This window comes from Neodiprion fabricii, chromosome 5 (assembly GCF_021155785.1).
Source record: "Neodiprion fabricii isolate iyNeoFabr1 chromosome 5, iyNeoFabr1.1, whole genome shotgun sequence".
Classification (NCBI taxonomy): Eukaryota; Metazoa; Arthropoda; class Insecta; order Hymenoptera; family Diprionidae; genus Neodiprion; species Neodiprion fabricii.
This window is the reverse complement of record NC_060243.1, coordinates 32,279,071-32,293,891: the sequence shown is the minus strand read 5'-3', so window position 1 is coordinate 32,293,891 and position 14,821 is coordinate 32,279,071. Positions and strand designations below refer to the sequence as shown.

Below are 14,821 nucleotides of genomic sequence, written 5' to 3'. Positions count from 1 at the left end.
AGCGAGAAACCTTGCGTGGAATGAATTTCCACCTTTCGTACACTCTATTGAAATTGCACCTTGCGGATCAACTTGATACGCGTCGAAAAGAGGATTTAATGAGGTAAATTTACTTTGTAAGATACGTTGTAGAAATGCGTACCCAAGACCTTTAAAAATATTTTAAACTTTTACCCGCATGAGAGAAAAAAAAAAAAAAAAAAAATGATCTGAAATTCCTCTAAATCCCCCCTTAAGTGGAATTGATTTAATTTTTTTTTTTTTTTTACCGTTTTGACAGTTTTTTTTTCAACTATCCAAATTCATTCAATATTTTTCACACACTACCTGCAGCTTGGTACTGTAAAATTGCTTGACTGAAATTGCGCGAAAATTATCATTCAGAATATTTCGAGGAAGTGTATTTTCAAAAGTCATCCTGAATTTTCATAATTTTTTCGTTCTTCACACGGTAATTTTTTTTTCACAGGGTCATTTAGGCGAGAATCCTTTCGACAACGGGTCCTGGATCAAGGAACACTTTCAGCCAACAGCAGTGCCTTGGCAATCGAGCCTGAGAGGTCAATCACGATACGGTGTAAGTGAAACATTTATTTATTCTTTACCCAACAATTTTTTTTTATTTTTTTTTTTTTTCTCATCAAATCACTCTTACAATATCTTTCACCTGTTTTGTTTATCGTCTAAAATTTTGAGCGAGTCGCATCGCGATCTGTGTATTCGGTTATATTTTATACGTATATATATCAGGTAATGTATCGTAAATATTCAACGTTACGTTTAATCACGAAGCGTGAAAACAGCGACCGACGTGTTATTTTTAACGCAAGAATAATTCAATTGTACTAATTTTATTCTATCCGATATTTCGATTTTCTTTGTGTCTGTATTTTTTTTTTTTTTTTTTTTTTGTTTCGTTGGAATCTATTCATTAATTTTTCTTTCCTCGTTTTTTTTTCCTTTTTTATTTCAAACATTGTTTAATAATTTTCTACCACATCGAAGTGTTGTAACAGAGCTTTGAAAAATACATAAATTTGAGATTAAAAATGAATAAAACAAAAAAAAAAAAAATAAACGGTACCAAAAATATTCAGACGAATAATAATTGAACCTGGTTTACAAAGAGAAGAAAATTATACAATTTTTTAATTTTTTTTTTTTCTTTTGCCCTGTGATTTTGAGGTAGGAAATTCGCATCGCATACTTCGGGGTTTTGACTGTATGCGGGAAAATAATTTTCCGGATACCGAATGTTCTCGAAAGAGGAACATTTATATCCACTCGTTGTCATCCGGCGAGTGTAAAAATTGCAGGGACCTCGGTTTTGTCCCTTTTCTCAGCAATTCCCCGTTTTTCCTCATTCCGAAATTTTCTTTTTCACTATATTCAACACCCCCTCAGGTATCTCGACTCGGATATGGTGGGTAGACAGTGTATAAAACGTGGGTGTATTAATAATTTGCTTTGTTTTCTCAAAAAGCTGTTTATCTTGCCTCGATTCTTTAAAAACTCGTCCCCTCGACGTCGTTCCTTCTTTTCCTCTTCCCTTCCTTCCTTCCTTCGTCTCGCCTTTTATTTTCCTTTAATACCCTCCCTGTTATAAATTCTTCTCTCATGATTCTTCTGCACTCTCGAATAGCTAGCTTGTGGAAAAATATTTAACATAATTATTTTGAGGTTGGTGGAAAAAATTGATGGGAAAATGTAAACCTCATTTTTCACCGTTTACCTGCGAAGAAAATCATCGTTTTTACATCCGATCTTATTTTGCCGCTTGTGTCAGAGGATTGTCAAGATTTTTGTTTAACAATCTTTATTTACTACGATTCGAAACAAGCTTTCAATATATTTTTGACCATTTCACCATTTCTGATTTTGTTTAAAATTTATTCAGCAATTGTCTCAACTCTGAAACAGTACTCTGAATTCTTGCAGATTTTTTCATGCAACCGCCCAATTATTTATAAATATTCAATGTGATTTTGAAAAAGATCTTATTTAAAATTCTTACAAACTGTATTTTACATTGCACATATTTCGAGACTAGGTCCATGATGGGTCGATTTTTTTTTTACATATTCTTTCACCATTTTCAATCTTTTCAGCCAACTAAAACATTGTTCGAACGGCTTGAAAATTTACGAAAAATTCCCAAAACTTCAGTTCTGCACATTACTAGATTGTTTTCCATCATGAAGCGATTTCTGTCTGCTTTTTTTTGGCACATTCAACTTTTTCTTATCAAGTTGATAATGAAACCGGTCCAGAAATGTTCTAAGTGAAAAATAGAAGTTTTGAGAATTTCTGTAAACTATCGGATCGTTTAAACAATCTTTCAGTTGAACAAGAAGATTAAAAGTTGAAAAAAAAAAAAATAGAAGAATAATCGACTCATTCTGGACATCGTTTTGAAATGTTTGAAAAAAATACTGTTTTTGAGATTTTAAAAAAGTGTCTTCATCAAAATCACTCTCAATATTTATAAATAATTAACCAGTGAAAGAAAAGACCTGAAAAAATTCAGGGTATCGTTTCAGCGTTGGGACGATTGCAAAAGAAATTTGGATAAAAATCAAAAGTATACGTATTATGGTTTAAAAATTAAAAAAAAAAAAAAAAAAAAAAAATCACACCAAGACCGAAACAAGACTCAAATAACGGCAATCGTTTTAAATTTTTTAATTTCTTCCTTAATATGATCGATAAGCTCGTAGAAATTGGTCAAGGATCGAGAAGAATCGTTTCGTGCTACTTTTATTTATTTCTTTTTTTCTTTTTTCTTTTATCTTACGTCACAGCACGGTTACAATAAATAAGTTCCTATAGACCAGTAATACCCGTTATTCCAGAGATATAACAATACCGAGGGAAAGAAGTTACGCAGGCATAAAAGTCTCTCTATACGCCGCATTCAACGTTGTGACCGGGAGAGCTTTATCTCAACGATACGCGTGCCAATGCAGCTTTTCCATCATAAATGTTTGCGGGAACTTTCTTACGGGATATATTTGCACTCGGATTCGGAACAACGCGTATTTCTTTGTAATATCACGACCGAACGGCGAATCGGCATTGAATCGGTCAATTAATTAAGGCAATTAGGGCGCAAATGATTTTTATCAAAGCTAATTAACAATCCGGATGTGAAACACAGCCGCGCCTTGTACGAATCGTGAATTTTCAAAGGTTGAGTCAACGAGTGGATCAAATACATGATAAATCAAAGAAGCGTAAAGAGAAGTCGAAGTGTTGCGTTTACCGTAAAAAAGTTACGGAAAAAGAACGACTCGATTTCTAGTGATAATAACGTGAATTCCTTTTCTATCCAGGTTTCTCAAAATTTGTTTTTCACATTGCATTATTTTCAATTGGAATCTCGAGGCATAAGAATATAAATTTCGTGCGTTATGTTATTTTCAGTAAAATTTTCATTTTTTTTTTTGTTATTTTCAGTAAAGTTTTCATTTTTTTATTTTCTGTATTTTTAGGTTACGTGGGGATACGTTAATTAATACCGATTTCAAGCAATGCCAGAGTTTAGACTCGCGACTCACGGATCGTTATCTAATATATATATATATATACATGTATGTGTATGGATAACACGTATATACGTAGATTAGATAACGATCCGTGAGTCGCGAGTCTAAACTCTGGCATTGCTTGAAATCGGTATTAATTAACGTATCCACGTAACCTAAAAGTACAGAAAATAAAAAAATGAAAACTTTACTGAAAATAGCAAAAAAAAATGAAAAGCATATATATATATATATATATGTATGCTTGCCGACCAGGCGACATTCAATGAAATCTAATTATACTCTGACCGACGCTACGATCGATTGCCACTCTCCGAATGACGTGTAACGAAGTGCAGCGGAAACTGAAACGCGACCTTAACCCTGCGCTCTTCTCGTATATAACACGAATATAAGTTATCACTATGCGGCATCACTTTTTCTTTTTTTTTTTTTTTTGTCCTCTTCTCTTACTTCATACACATTTTTTTAACGATTAAAATTTATCCCGTCAATGTAATTGATAAGGCGTGCAATAATGTACCGCGGTGAAAGATAAGAGAGCGTTGAAACGTCGGCGAAAAGAGTTGAATGAATTGAATCGAGAACAGTGGAAAAGAAAGAAAGCAAAATAACGAAAATATAAAATAATAGACATGGTAAAAAAAAAGTGAAGACGATACAGCGACGATGACGGAATAACGAGCGTGTGCAATTACTCCTCACTTTACAGACTTGTACGGAGATTTAAATCCGCGTTTTGTATTTCTCGTTGTATTTATCGGAATGCTGAGATACCATTTGAGGAGAGCAAGGTGACGTCAATAAAAGCCGGAGTCACCGAATACCGAGCACGTCATAATTCGTTGGAAATGTTGTTACGAGTCAACAACAGTTTTACTGCACTTTGTATACATATATCCACTCGGGTCTGTAATTGAGTTGCCGAGTAAGCACACAGAGTGATTATTTTAAGCAAGTCAAGATTTCATGTAATTTAAAGCAGATAAATATTTATAATTACGTGTGCAGTATGCAAAAAAGTGTCGATATCTCAAATCAGCAGCTGGTGGATTATAATTGTAGAAATAGCTTGTCTGAGAATGTCGTTTCTTTTTTATTCTACAACTCGAAGTTGCTTTTCATGCCGACAGACGGAGTAGGAAAGACGAATAAAGAGAGAGCGAGAGAGAGAGAGAGAGAGAGAGAGTGAGAGAATGAGACTGAGAAAGAGGAAGAGGAGTTTCAACTCGCCCCAGGGTTTTAAGATATGCAGGACACACACTCTCTCCGTCTTTATTCTCCACTAGCTCTCGCGACTATTTTAATGCGAATTGGAGAGACAAGCCGCGGGAAGAAGATCCACTTCTTGATTACAGAACTTTTTACCTAATTACGTAACGTTGTTAGCATTTACAAACCCACCCGACGATTTTACACTCTGACTACTAATAAGACGCGGCGTCGATTAACCGAACCGAAATTATTATGTATCTGCACTTCTCTCACACACTTCAAGAATATTTCTGATCAATAATCTAAGCTGATTAGTAAACTCAGGTAAAAATGTATTACGTAATATCAAGTCAATGGTTTCTCAACCAAACTCACAATCAAAGAGATTCTTGACCCAACATCTCCTTGAACAGTGCAGATAACTTCAGTCAATGAGGTTCTTAACCCAACATATCCCTGAACAGTGCAGATACCTCCAATTAATGAGGTTCCCAGCCCAACATGTCCTTGAATAGTGCAGATGACTTGAATCAATTAGGTTCCTAATCCAACACGTCTTTGAACAGTGCGGATGACTCCAATCAATGATGTTCCTAACCCAGCATGTCATTGAGCAGTGCAGATGACTTTAATCAATGAGATTACCAATCCAACATGTCCTTGAACAGTGCAGATGACTTCAGTCAATGAGGTTCTTAACCCAACATATCCCTGAACAGTGCAGATACCTCCAATCAATGAGGTTCCCAGCCCAACATGTCCTTGAATAGTGCAGATGACTTGAATCAATTAGGTTCCTAATCCAGCACGTCCTTGAACAGTGCGGATGGCCCCAATCAATGATGTTCCTAACCCAACATGTGAAGTATGAATAGCTGAGATGACTATTCTAGACTCCATGCGATTTCAATATCTTCGATACGAGGATTCATCCTTCGTTCAAACCAATGACTCCGAAAGGCCCCATGTAGGGTTCTCCAGACATGCAGATCGCAACTCGTCATTTTTAACTCAGAGATAATAATACGTTCACTGCAGGAAATTACGAAGCATGACTTCAGCTCCAAAGCAAAGACGTTTAAGAACCTTGGATGAACCTTATAATCTTCTCTCTTTATTATTTTATAATCCACCCTACGGGATGTGAACGACGGGTCGCTGCTTCTTTCCCCTCCTTTTCAGTCTCAGACTCTCGAGTCTAGCCTGCAATGCAGCAGATCCTCGGAATTTCGTAGTTTCTTCCGAAAGCTGCCTGCCACCGTTTCTATGTCGCATACTAATGCGCTTTCTCGTTAATTAATTATCGGTATGTGTCTCTGTCTATGCTCTCGGAGCGAGTCGCTAGTATTTCGTACGACTCGATTACGACTGGAACTGTATCGTTGTTTGGTTTCTCGTGGATTTCTCTCACTGCGGTAATTCGCACGAAATTCACAAAGGTGAAATAAGGAGAGGAACGGAGGGTGCGAAACCGAGAAGTAAGGAGCTTGATGGCCGGTTTTCGCGCTGAATGCTAAACAAAAGTCTTACACTAGATGAATGACTCGACTCTCCGCATACCGAATTATTCGGTCACACCCAACTTCGGTTTCCTTTGAATTGAACCCCCAAAGCGGTTCAATTAATACAAACCATGTACCGGGAATTTGTCTTCTATCATATCAAAGTGAAAAATCAATGACTCGTTGCTGCTGTTCTCCAGCAACGGTGTTTTAAGAATACCTTTCAACACCGCGGCGGGTCATTTAAGGGGGCTGAAATTAATCCGTGTTCGATTAGGCGTCCATGGTGGTGACCACTGTACACCTATTTGCCGGCAGCATCGCCTGGGCCAGCATCGAGGTTTCTCGATACACAGGGAGAAACTCACCGTCAACAGAACCTACCCCCATCCCTATCCCATCCTCAGAGCTATACAGACTATACAGCAAGGCACAACAAGTGGGGGGGATTTGCCAACCCCCGATAAATATATATAGAGAGAAACAGGCAGGCAAGCAGGCGCACGAAGCTCATCCCACGTGCTACGTATACCTATATACACCCTCGATTTGTCTCTCTTCCTCTCCCGCCGCGTATACCTTTGTCCGTCTCTCTCTAAACAACCCCTTGGAGGAAAAGAAACCCTCGCCGCGTCGACTCCTGTCTCTTATATCCTTCGAGGAATGTTGAAATCTCCGTTGCAAACGGTGTGTACATGCAAAAAAATTTACTATTTCATACGTGGGAATGAACTGCGATTAACGAATCTAGGGGTTAAAGTTATCTTAAATTTTTTCATCGATTGCACTGATGCTGGCTAATTTGTGATGTAGAATTTTTCCGAACACTTCCAATATCCATAAATCAAGTCCACCTCGTGCGTGTGAATGGTTCAAAACTAAAAGCAGGTATCTGGTGAAGATCCATTCGAAAATTTTGATTAAAACAGAAATTTTGAAAAATCAATATTTTTATTACTATTTTTCAAAAAATCTCATCTAAACTTGATACATCGTAAGTTGCTGTCAGTTTGGATCTTCGGAATTTTTTCCAGAATTTTATAACGTCAAGATCGATAACGGTGAATAGATTTTATACAACACAGGTAATATGTAGTGAAAAAAAAAAAATAGTTGTTGTATTCAATGTCCTAGTCCCCTTGATGATTGGAAAATTGACATGTTCGTGATGTCCAAAATCGATGTAATCCAACGTTTATCGTAGGCACTTTGGAAATCGACCTCGCAGCCTGTGGGAATTAGTTTATACGTATACACAGAAAGCTCGATACCGCTGTACCGCAGTGAAATTCTTAGTCGTGCTCAATAATTCAGGAAACAGGGAAATCTAATGAAAAATTTATAATCCATTCCCCCGGCGGCTGCCGAGTTCTTAGCTCGAACCTCAGACTGAGCCCCACCACCGTCTTTCCTGCACCTCTCAGATTCATGGAGTCAATTCACCTGAGGCAAGTTCTATTCCCTGCACATTATAAACCCGGCAGATTATACGTGCAGGGTATGGGTTTGTCTGGGCGTAACGTTTACCTAACGTGTCTTCCAAGTTCAGTTTAGAAACGGAATTGCAACGTGTCTTGTTTCCGATTCTGTTGCTTGAAAATAAATGTCTATTACATGCCAATTTTCAGCTAAATCTGTGAATATATGACACGATTTCAAGGATATAAGTGAAACTTGTTCATCTGTGAGACGGAAAATTTACAAATACGTTTGTCTTGTTTCTTCGGATAATATAACGACAGAATTCTAAAACAGCGTCTGAATGTTGATCTGCTTATTAGAGGTCAACAGTTAGATTTTACCATCCCTTGAAATTAGGATGGGAAGATATTTTGACTCGATGTTCATAGATGGTATCAACGTTTGGACCATCGCACACGATGATAAAAATGCAAAGTGGACTTCTTTAGACTATAATCTGAATTAATATTGATGTCAAACATGGTTCTATTATATAGTAGTTCGTACCGGTAAATGTTGGTCAATTTTAACACCACCATTTTTTACAGTGCCGTATTATTGTTGAAACATAATATCAGATGGCAGGGTTCAAGTTTATGTTTATAGTAAGCGGAAAGATAACAGATGATGCACATTCTATTCGACGTCTACAACGAACTTGCAATCATCAGGCACATTAAGAATTCCAAGTGAATGTCGAGTGATTGGAATAGCGTGTATACGTAAAAGATCCATCGGAATGGACTGGGATGAGAAGAAAGCTTCAAAGGGTGAGAAACGCACGACTGTAGGTAAAAAACGGGTATCGCCTCTTCTCGATTCTGGTAATATGTGCGCAGGTGGGTGTATTCACTTAGATCAGGGCAGACGCGGGCGTACCTAGCGACTAGTGAGAAGCCCAGATGCCTGGGTTCGACCCCGGCAGCCTCGGCTGAGCCACCCCCAGACAAGCCCGGGTGCCCCTTCGCCTCGCCAGCTCTGCTTCACCCACCCCCGCCATCTTTCTCGCCTTGTTCTTGACTCGGCCAGTAATAACAGTCAAGATTGATAGTTGGAGAAAATCTGCGAGCGAGCCAGCCAACCCTGCGAAGCCATCTTCGATTTTATTCGGCTTCCCTCCCCTTCCCCACTTTCAACCTGCCCAGATTTGTTTCGGCCATTTTCCATTCTACTCTCTCTCTCTTACTCTCTCTTTCTCCTTCTCTTTCACTTTTTCCGTCTCTTTCTCATTCCCCCCGTGTGTACAGAGAGTTTCCTCCCACATCCAGTCAGTGTCGCCAAACAAGAATGGTCGAAGAGTTCCTCAGAGAAATAGTTGATGCGCGTTGACTTCACTTGTCGATGTGACAGAAGCAGGCCCATCAATTTTCGTATACCTACTCAGTGGAAGAGTGAAGTATGGATAAAAGAGATGCGGATCGATGGTGGTCAGAGATCGTAAGTGTCATAGATCCGGATGACACTCGAATGGACCATCGCCCGATGGTGGGAAATCTCGAGGAGAGCAGCCCTCTCTCGCTCTCTCTCTCTTTCGATCTCTCTACGGCAGTAATAAGAGCGCACCTTGCATCTTGATGCCGGGAGGACCTCGCCTGTGGGAGAAGGAGAAGGCGAAGGAGAAGTTGGAGGTGGAGGTGGATGACGCGGAGGATGAGGATGAGGATGAGGATGAGGAGATGGTGAGGTTGTAGGCGGTGCTGAGAGAATTCTGCGGGGGCGTGTCGCTCGGCAGGGCAGGTGGAAAGGTGCGCGTCCACGACGTCGACTCCGCCTTTCGACGGCGACGATGCCACGACGAGAGGAGAGGAGAGAAGAGAAGAGGAAAGGCAGAGGAGAGGCTAGTCGACCTGCGAGAAGAGGAGGAGGGTGAGGAGGAGGAGGAGGAGGAGGAGGAGGAGGAGGAGGAGGAGGAGGAGGAGGAGGAGTAGGAGGAGGAGGAGGAGGAAGAGGAGGAGGAGGAGGAGGAAGAGGAGGAGGAGGAGGAGGAGGAGGAGGAGGAGGAGGAGGAGGAGGAGGAAGAGGAGGAGGAGGAGGTTCTGACCACCAGAGAGAGAAGGAGAGGAGAGTGATGAGGGAGAGGGCCTCTGCAGAACCAGCCTCGCACAGTGTCAACGCCCCGGTGACGTCCGGAACGTATGGATGAGACTCTAGGATGCACCGGGAATATTATCCCGTTCAATTTTTCTCGCAAATATTCAACGCCACGCTTCGAGCACCGTAAATATGCATCGAGGTGGCCAGCATCGCGGAATCAAACGCCTCCGTGGAACCGAAGAATGATTCTCTAGTCTCTCCTCCAGCAAATGCCTCGGTTTCGAACCTATCGACCAAACCGTATTGGCTGTTTCATCATCGCACGACAAACACACGAGTAAATTAAACAAGCCTTCCTTTTCTCAAAACCACTCAAATACTTGAGACGTACATATTATTACACCAAGCAACTTATAGAATCCCATAGCATTATGATGTCCTGGTGGTGGTTTGCCCAGTTGGCTGATCAAACATCTCGAATCCAGATACAGAACATTCGTACTCATCGAGTTCTTGTGCAGCTGCGGGACGGTCTTTAGATATGAACTTTGAAGTGTTCAAGCAACATCCCGCGAAAGCATTTGATTGTGGTCTTCAGAAGTCTGTTCAAGAATTCGACGTCGATGCTGGTATGACTTATGGTTCTAGTTTCGCAGCCTATAGAATCCCATAGCAACTTCCGATGTTATCCTAATGATGGTTCACCCAGTTGACTGTTAAACCATATCCGAGTTCTCCTGGAGCTATACGGTCATGTTTTCAAGTGATCTTTCAAGAGTCGAAGCAGCCTCCCAATAAAAAAACAATTAATCCTGGCATTCAAGAACGTGTTCAAGAATTCGACGTGAATGCAGCAGACATATATGGTTCCAGCTTGGCAACCTATAAAATTCCATAGTATCTTCCGATGTTATCCTAGTGATGGTTCACCCAGTTGACTGTTAAAACATATCGAATCCAGCCATATGATATTCGTGGTTACCGAGTTCTTCTAGAGCTATATAGGGCCATGTTTTCGAGTGATCTTTCAAGAGTCAATGCAGCATCCCGTAAGAGCAATTAATCCTGGTGTTCAGGAACGTGTTCAAGGTTTCGACGTGAATGCAGCAGAGACATATGGTTCCATTTTGGCCTGTTGAACTGTAGACGGCACGGGGCTCCCAGCACCCTCAGAGAGGAACCACCGGCTATTACACAGTCTCCTAAGCTATTACGCCATCTGGAGAAGTGAGGTGGGTTAAGCGAGGTGATGTATTGAGATCCCATTGTATCCTGGGAATCCCCCAAGATTGCCAAACGAGCTCACTCCTCCTCCTGGTCCCCGGCAGCGGAGCCGCACCTCGGGGCTTTCCACCCACGTGATACGTCACTCCTATTACCATATCCTCTCCTCGGAATCCTGGCGACTGGAAAACCGACGCCGCTTCTCTCATGGTGGAAAAAAATCCTCGCACTAATTATCGCCGGGCTGTATATTGATTCCATTCTGACGACGCCGAGTGGTTCTCGCCTCTTTCTGTCCCACCATGATGATATGTATATACATGCGGAGAAAGAGGAACGGGAAAGAGCCGCGGACTGCTCGGCGAGGGAAATTCAAATTTTTGCATCAATAGTCCCGCTCCGTTCTACCGAGTTCTCTGCTCCAGACGACGCTCTCCCATAACAACCTGTGTTATTTTATCGGAGGTATAGGACTAGCTCAAACACGGCCGTGTGCAGAGTCGCACACATGGAACGCTGGCAGGCGCGCTCTTCATTTGAATCGAATTTTCACCCCCCCCTTTCACAAGGCGTCTGGATATTTCCGATCGAGTGTTGCACCCTCTTTGAAATGCGCTGGTCTTCGAATGGTCGAATTTCGTGACCATGGGAGTTAATCATGAATACCAATACCAAATTTTCAAAAACCGTTGGATGATCGGTTCTCAAGATTTCGCCAAGACTTCTTTCCTCGCGAGTATTCTCATTCCGACCTTCTTTCCCATGACACACAATATCTAACAGTGAGTCGTTGCAGTTTATTCCCCGAAGGCAGACGAGACGGATTCGCACCGTCGCGTAGATCATCTAACGCCAGCTGTATGGAAGTTCGTTGAAACGGAGCAAGCTGAAACTTTCAGGAAAGATATTCCGCGATTGCGTCATCGTAAATAAAACTTATGACAGAACCTCGGTGTTTCCATGATCTGTGACGAAGAGAGGGAAGAATGTGCGAGTTGATTTCATAGAATCTCGTGCTATGTGGCGTTTAAAAAAAGATTCGCATCCGTCTTTACGAGTAGAACAGAGATATCGGTGAAAGTTCGTATGCGAAAAGTAGAATATTAGAAACTGTGTTCGATTGAAGATGAGTTTGAATTTCGTGAGGTTAGCGTAACGAGAGATTGTCATTGAAAAAATCGGTATTCCACAACTTTGGTATTGTTTGAAATTCAGTCAACCATGTGTCGTTATAATAAAGCAAGACATGTTAATATTTCCCAAGTTCGAATCCTTCAAAGCATTTTCAAAATGAATGCAAAATAATTCGTGTAAAATGTTGTTTCCATATTTCGTTTCGTCAATGCAACGACTTCAGTCTCGTGATTATTATCAGGTCCAGACACGTGCTTGAAACTGAAAATTTTGTTTGCAATTCAGCAAGTCATCGTCGTCTCGTTCGAACAGATTCCCACTCATCGTGTTTTGTCTACATCAACATATAATGAGCAATAAATGACTGCATAGTGTTCGTAATATTAATCGCATATTAAAAACACACGTGATGTAAAATTTCGATTAAATAATTCGTACCACTATGCAACAAGCCTATAAAAAACGAGTAAAATGAACAACGAAAAATATTATATATATATATATATATATTTGCGAATATTTATATCCATTTCCACTTGGCGCGTCGAGTTTACCTTAAACAGTTAATTCCCTGGACAAATTTTGAACATATGTCGACTTTTGGTTGGTCAAACACGATCGTCATTCGCCCGAAATTGTATGGTGAAATAAATTGTTGAAGTAGAGCTCGAGTAGCGCGTGACATTGGATTTTTATTTTATTTTACGTTATTTTTATTATTCTTTATTTTCTTTATTTTTTTTTTTTTTTTTGAGGAGGGGCGGCTTTACCAATCAAAGCTTGTTCCGCATCCCATGCTGGTGCGGATATCATTGTACACATAGCAACAATATCCGGTACTGAGTTTTGTCACAGAGGAGAAAGATACCGTCGCGTCGACACGAATAGATAGATAGTGACCGTGCCGCAGAATATACACGTGCCTATGTGTAACTTGTATATGTATGCACAATATAAACAGTTATCGATTGAATTGTATTGCTCATATTACGATAGAGGTATGGCCATATAAGCATTTCGGTGTATCTACAACTGTTGTCACGGAGAAAAAATTATTGCTACATATGCTGCGCTCTATTTTTCACTTCATTCGAATATTTTACATTACACTTCATTTCTTTTGGATATTTTTTATCATCTGTACAGAGCTCTGAAAAGTTCATTTGAAAACTTTTACTGAATCTTATTTCAGCATACCATAGTTGTCCGATTTATGTGACGGTTTTATCGCCACATCGGAATTGTGAACACTGTGAGCTGTAAAAATATCGCACAATTTTGAATCTTAGCATTCGCGCGAGTACTAAAGTTTCTTACCTCGCATGCAAACTATCTTTTCACGTCAGATCGAATGTGGAATGTTGCAACGAAGAATTGAAATGCTTGTTTTAATTTTAATTGACGTTATATTCCGTACAAAGTTTGAACAATTTTCTCTTATCACGTTTAGGTAAAACAAGATCGAAAGATTGAAAGGGATGTATGCAGGGGAAATAACGGCTTGCGAAAGATATTCGCAGTTACCGTGGAATTTTTGTTAGCGAGAAAAGAATTTTCTTAGGCGCATGAAACGTGTCTGAGTTTTATGATTTTTTTTTTTTTTTTTTTTTTTCCTACCAACTCTCGGAAATTAGGTTTTTGAGAAATAAAAAGCCGGGGCTGAAGAACGAATTGTATACGTGACAGAATTCCTGCCTTCTGAATGAAATAATTATCCACCTGCAGCGTCGCGTCGCTAGGAAGAGTTTTCAAGAAAACTGGTTCAAAGCACAGTGACAAAACAAATGGGGTTAAAATCCGTAGCAAAGTGTGGAGTGGGGAGATAAAAAAAAAAAAAAAAAAAAGTGATAAAAGCGTAAAATTCTGTGCAATAACACGTATTCGAAATTAATAATTCCTTTCACTTGCGGATGGGAAAAGACAGCCGAGATATTGCGTTAAGAGAGAAGAAGAGGCGGCGAAACGACTGGTGTAGAGTAGGGTCCTCGTAAAACCCAGAAGAGGACGCGTCGGAAGTCGTCAGGACATTATTAGGACCTCGGGAAAGACCCTCGGTGTTGACTGTTGCGCCCCGGTGTGTCGTCGTCCTTCGACCGGCGCGAATAGATATTCCCGTCACGTCCACATCCTTCGAAATCCCTTATACCCTTATACCTCTGGACTCGACTGATCCTCAACTCCTTGATCCACTCGTTCCTCTAGTCCCCCCATTTTTGAATTCCGAATTTTCACCGAATGCCGATGCAATTTACCTTGGGAGAAAAAGAATTGAGCTATCGAAAAACGGGCGCATCGGACGGGTTTTCACGAGGAATTAATCGCTCATGGGTTTAATGTACACCTGACTTCGATGTTACAAAGGTTTCAAAAGATTTCAAAAGATTACAGAGATTTCAGGGACTTTGAGAAATTTTCAAAGATTATTAAAAATTTCACAAGCTTGCAAAAGATTTCAAGAGATTTCATACGATTTCAAAAGATGACAAGAGACATCGGATGATTTCAAACATCTCGAAAATCACGAGAATTTCGAAGGATTTCAAAATATTACAAATGGTTTCAAAGGAATGCAAAAGATTTTAGACGATTTCAGATGATTTGTAAGGATCTTAAAGGAGTGCAAGTGATTTCAAGATTTCTAATCTTTTGCGGAGATTTCAGAACATTTCCAAAAATTATGAAAGACTTTAAACGATTTCAAAAGAT

General features: G+C 40.1%; 1 protein-coding gene across 3 annotated transcripts in view; it reads left to right on the top strand.

The window, feature by feature from the left end:
• Nucleotides 1–14,821, top strand: part of LOC124182753 (forkhead box protein P1-like) — a 212,794-nt gene that overhangs the window by 93,789 nt on the left and 104,184 nt on the right. For all 3 annotated transcript variants that reach the window (XM_046570395.1, XM_046570399.1, XM_046570400.1), the window contains one exon: nt 470–577. In XM_046570395.1, the coding sequence (XP_046426351.1) occupies nt 470–577 (108 nt within the window). The remainder of the gene's footprint in view (nt 1–469; nt 578–14,821) is intronic.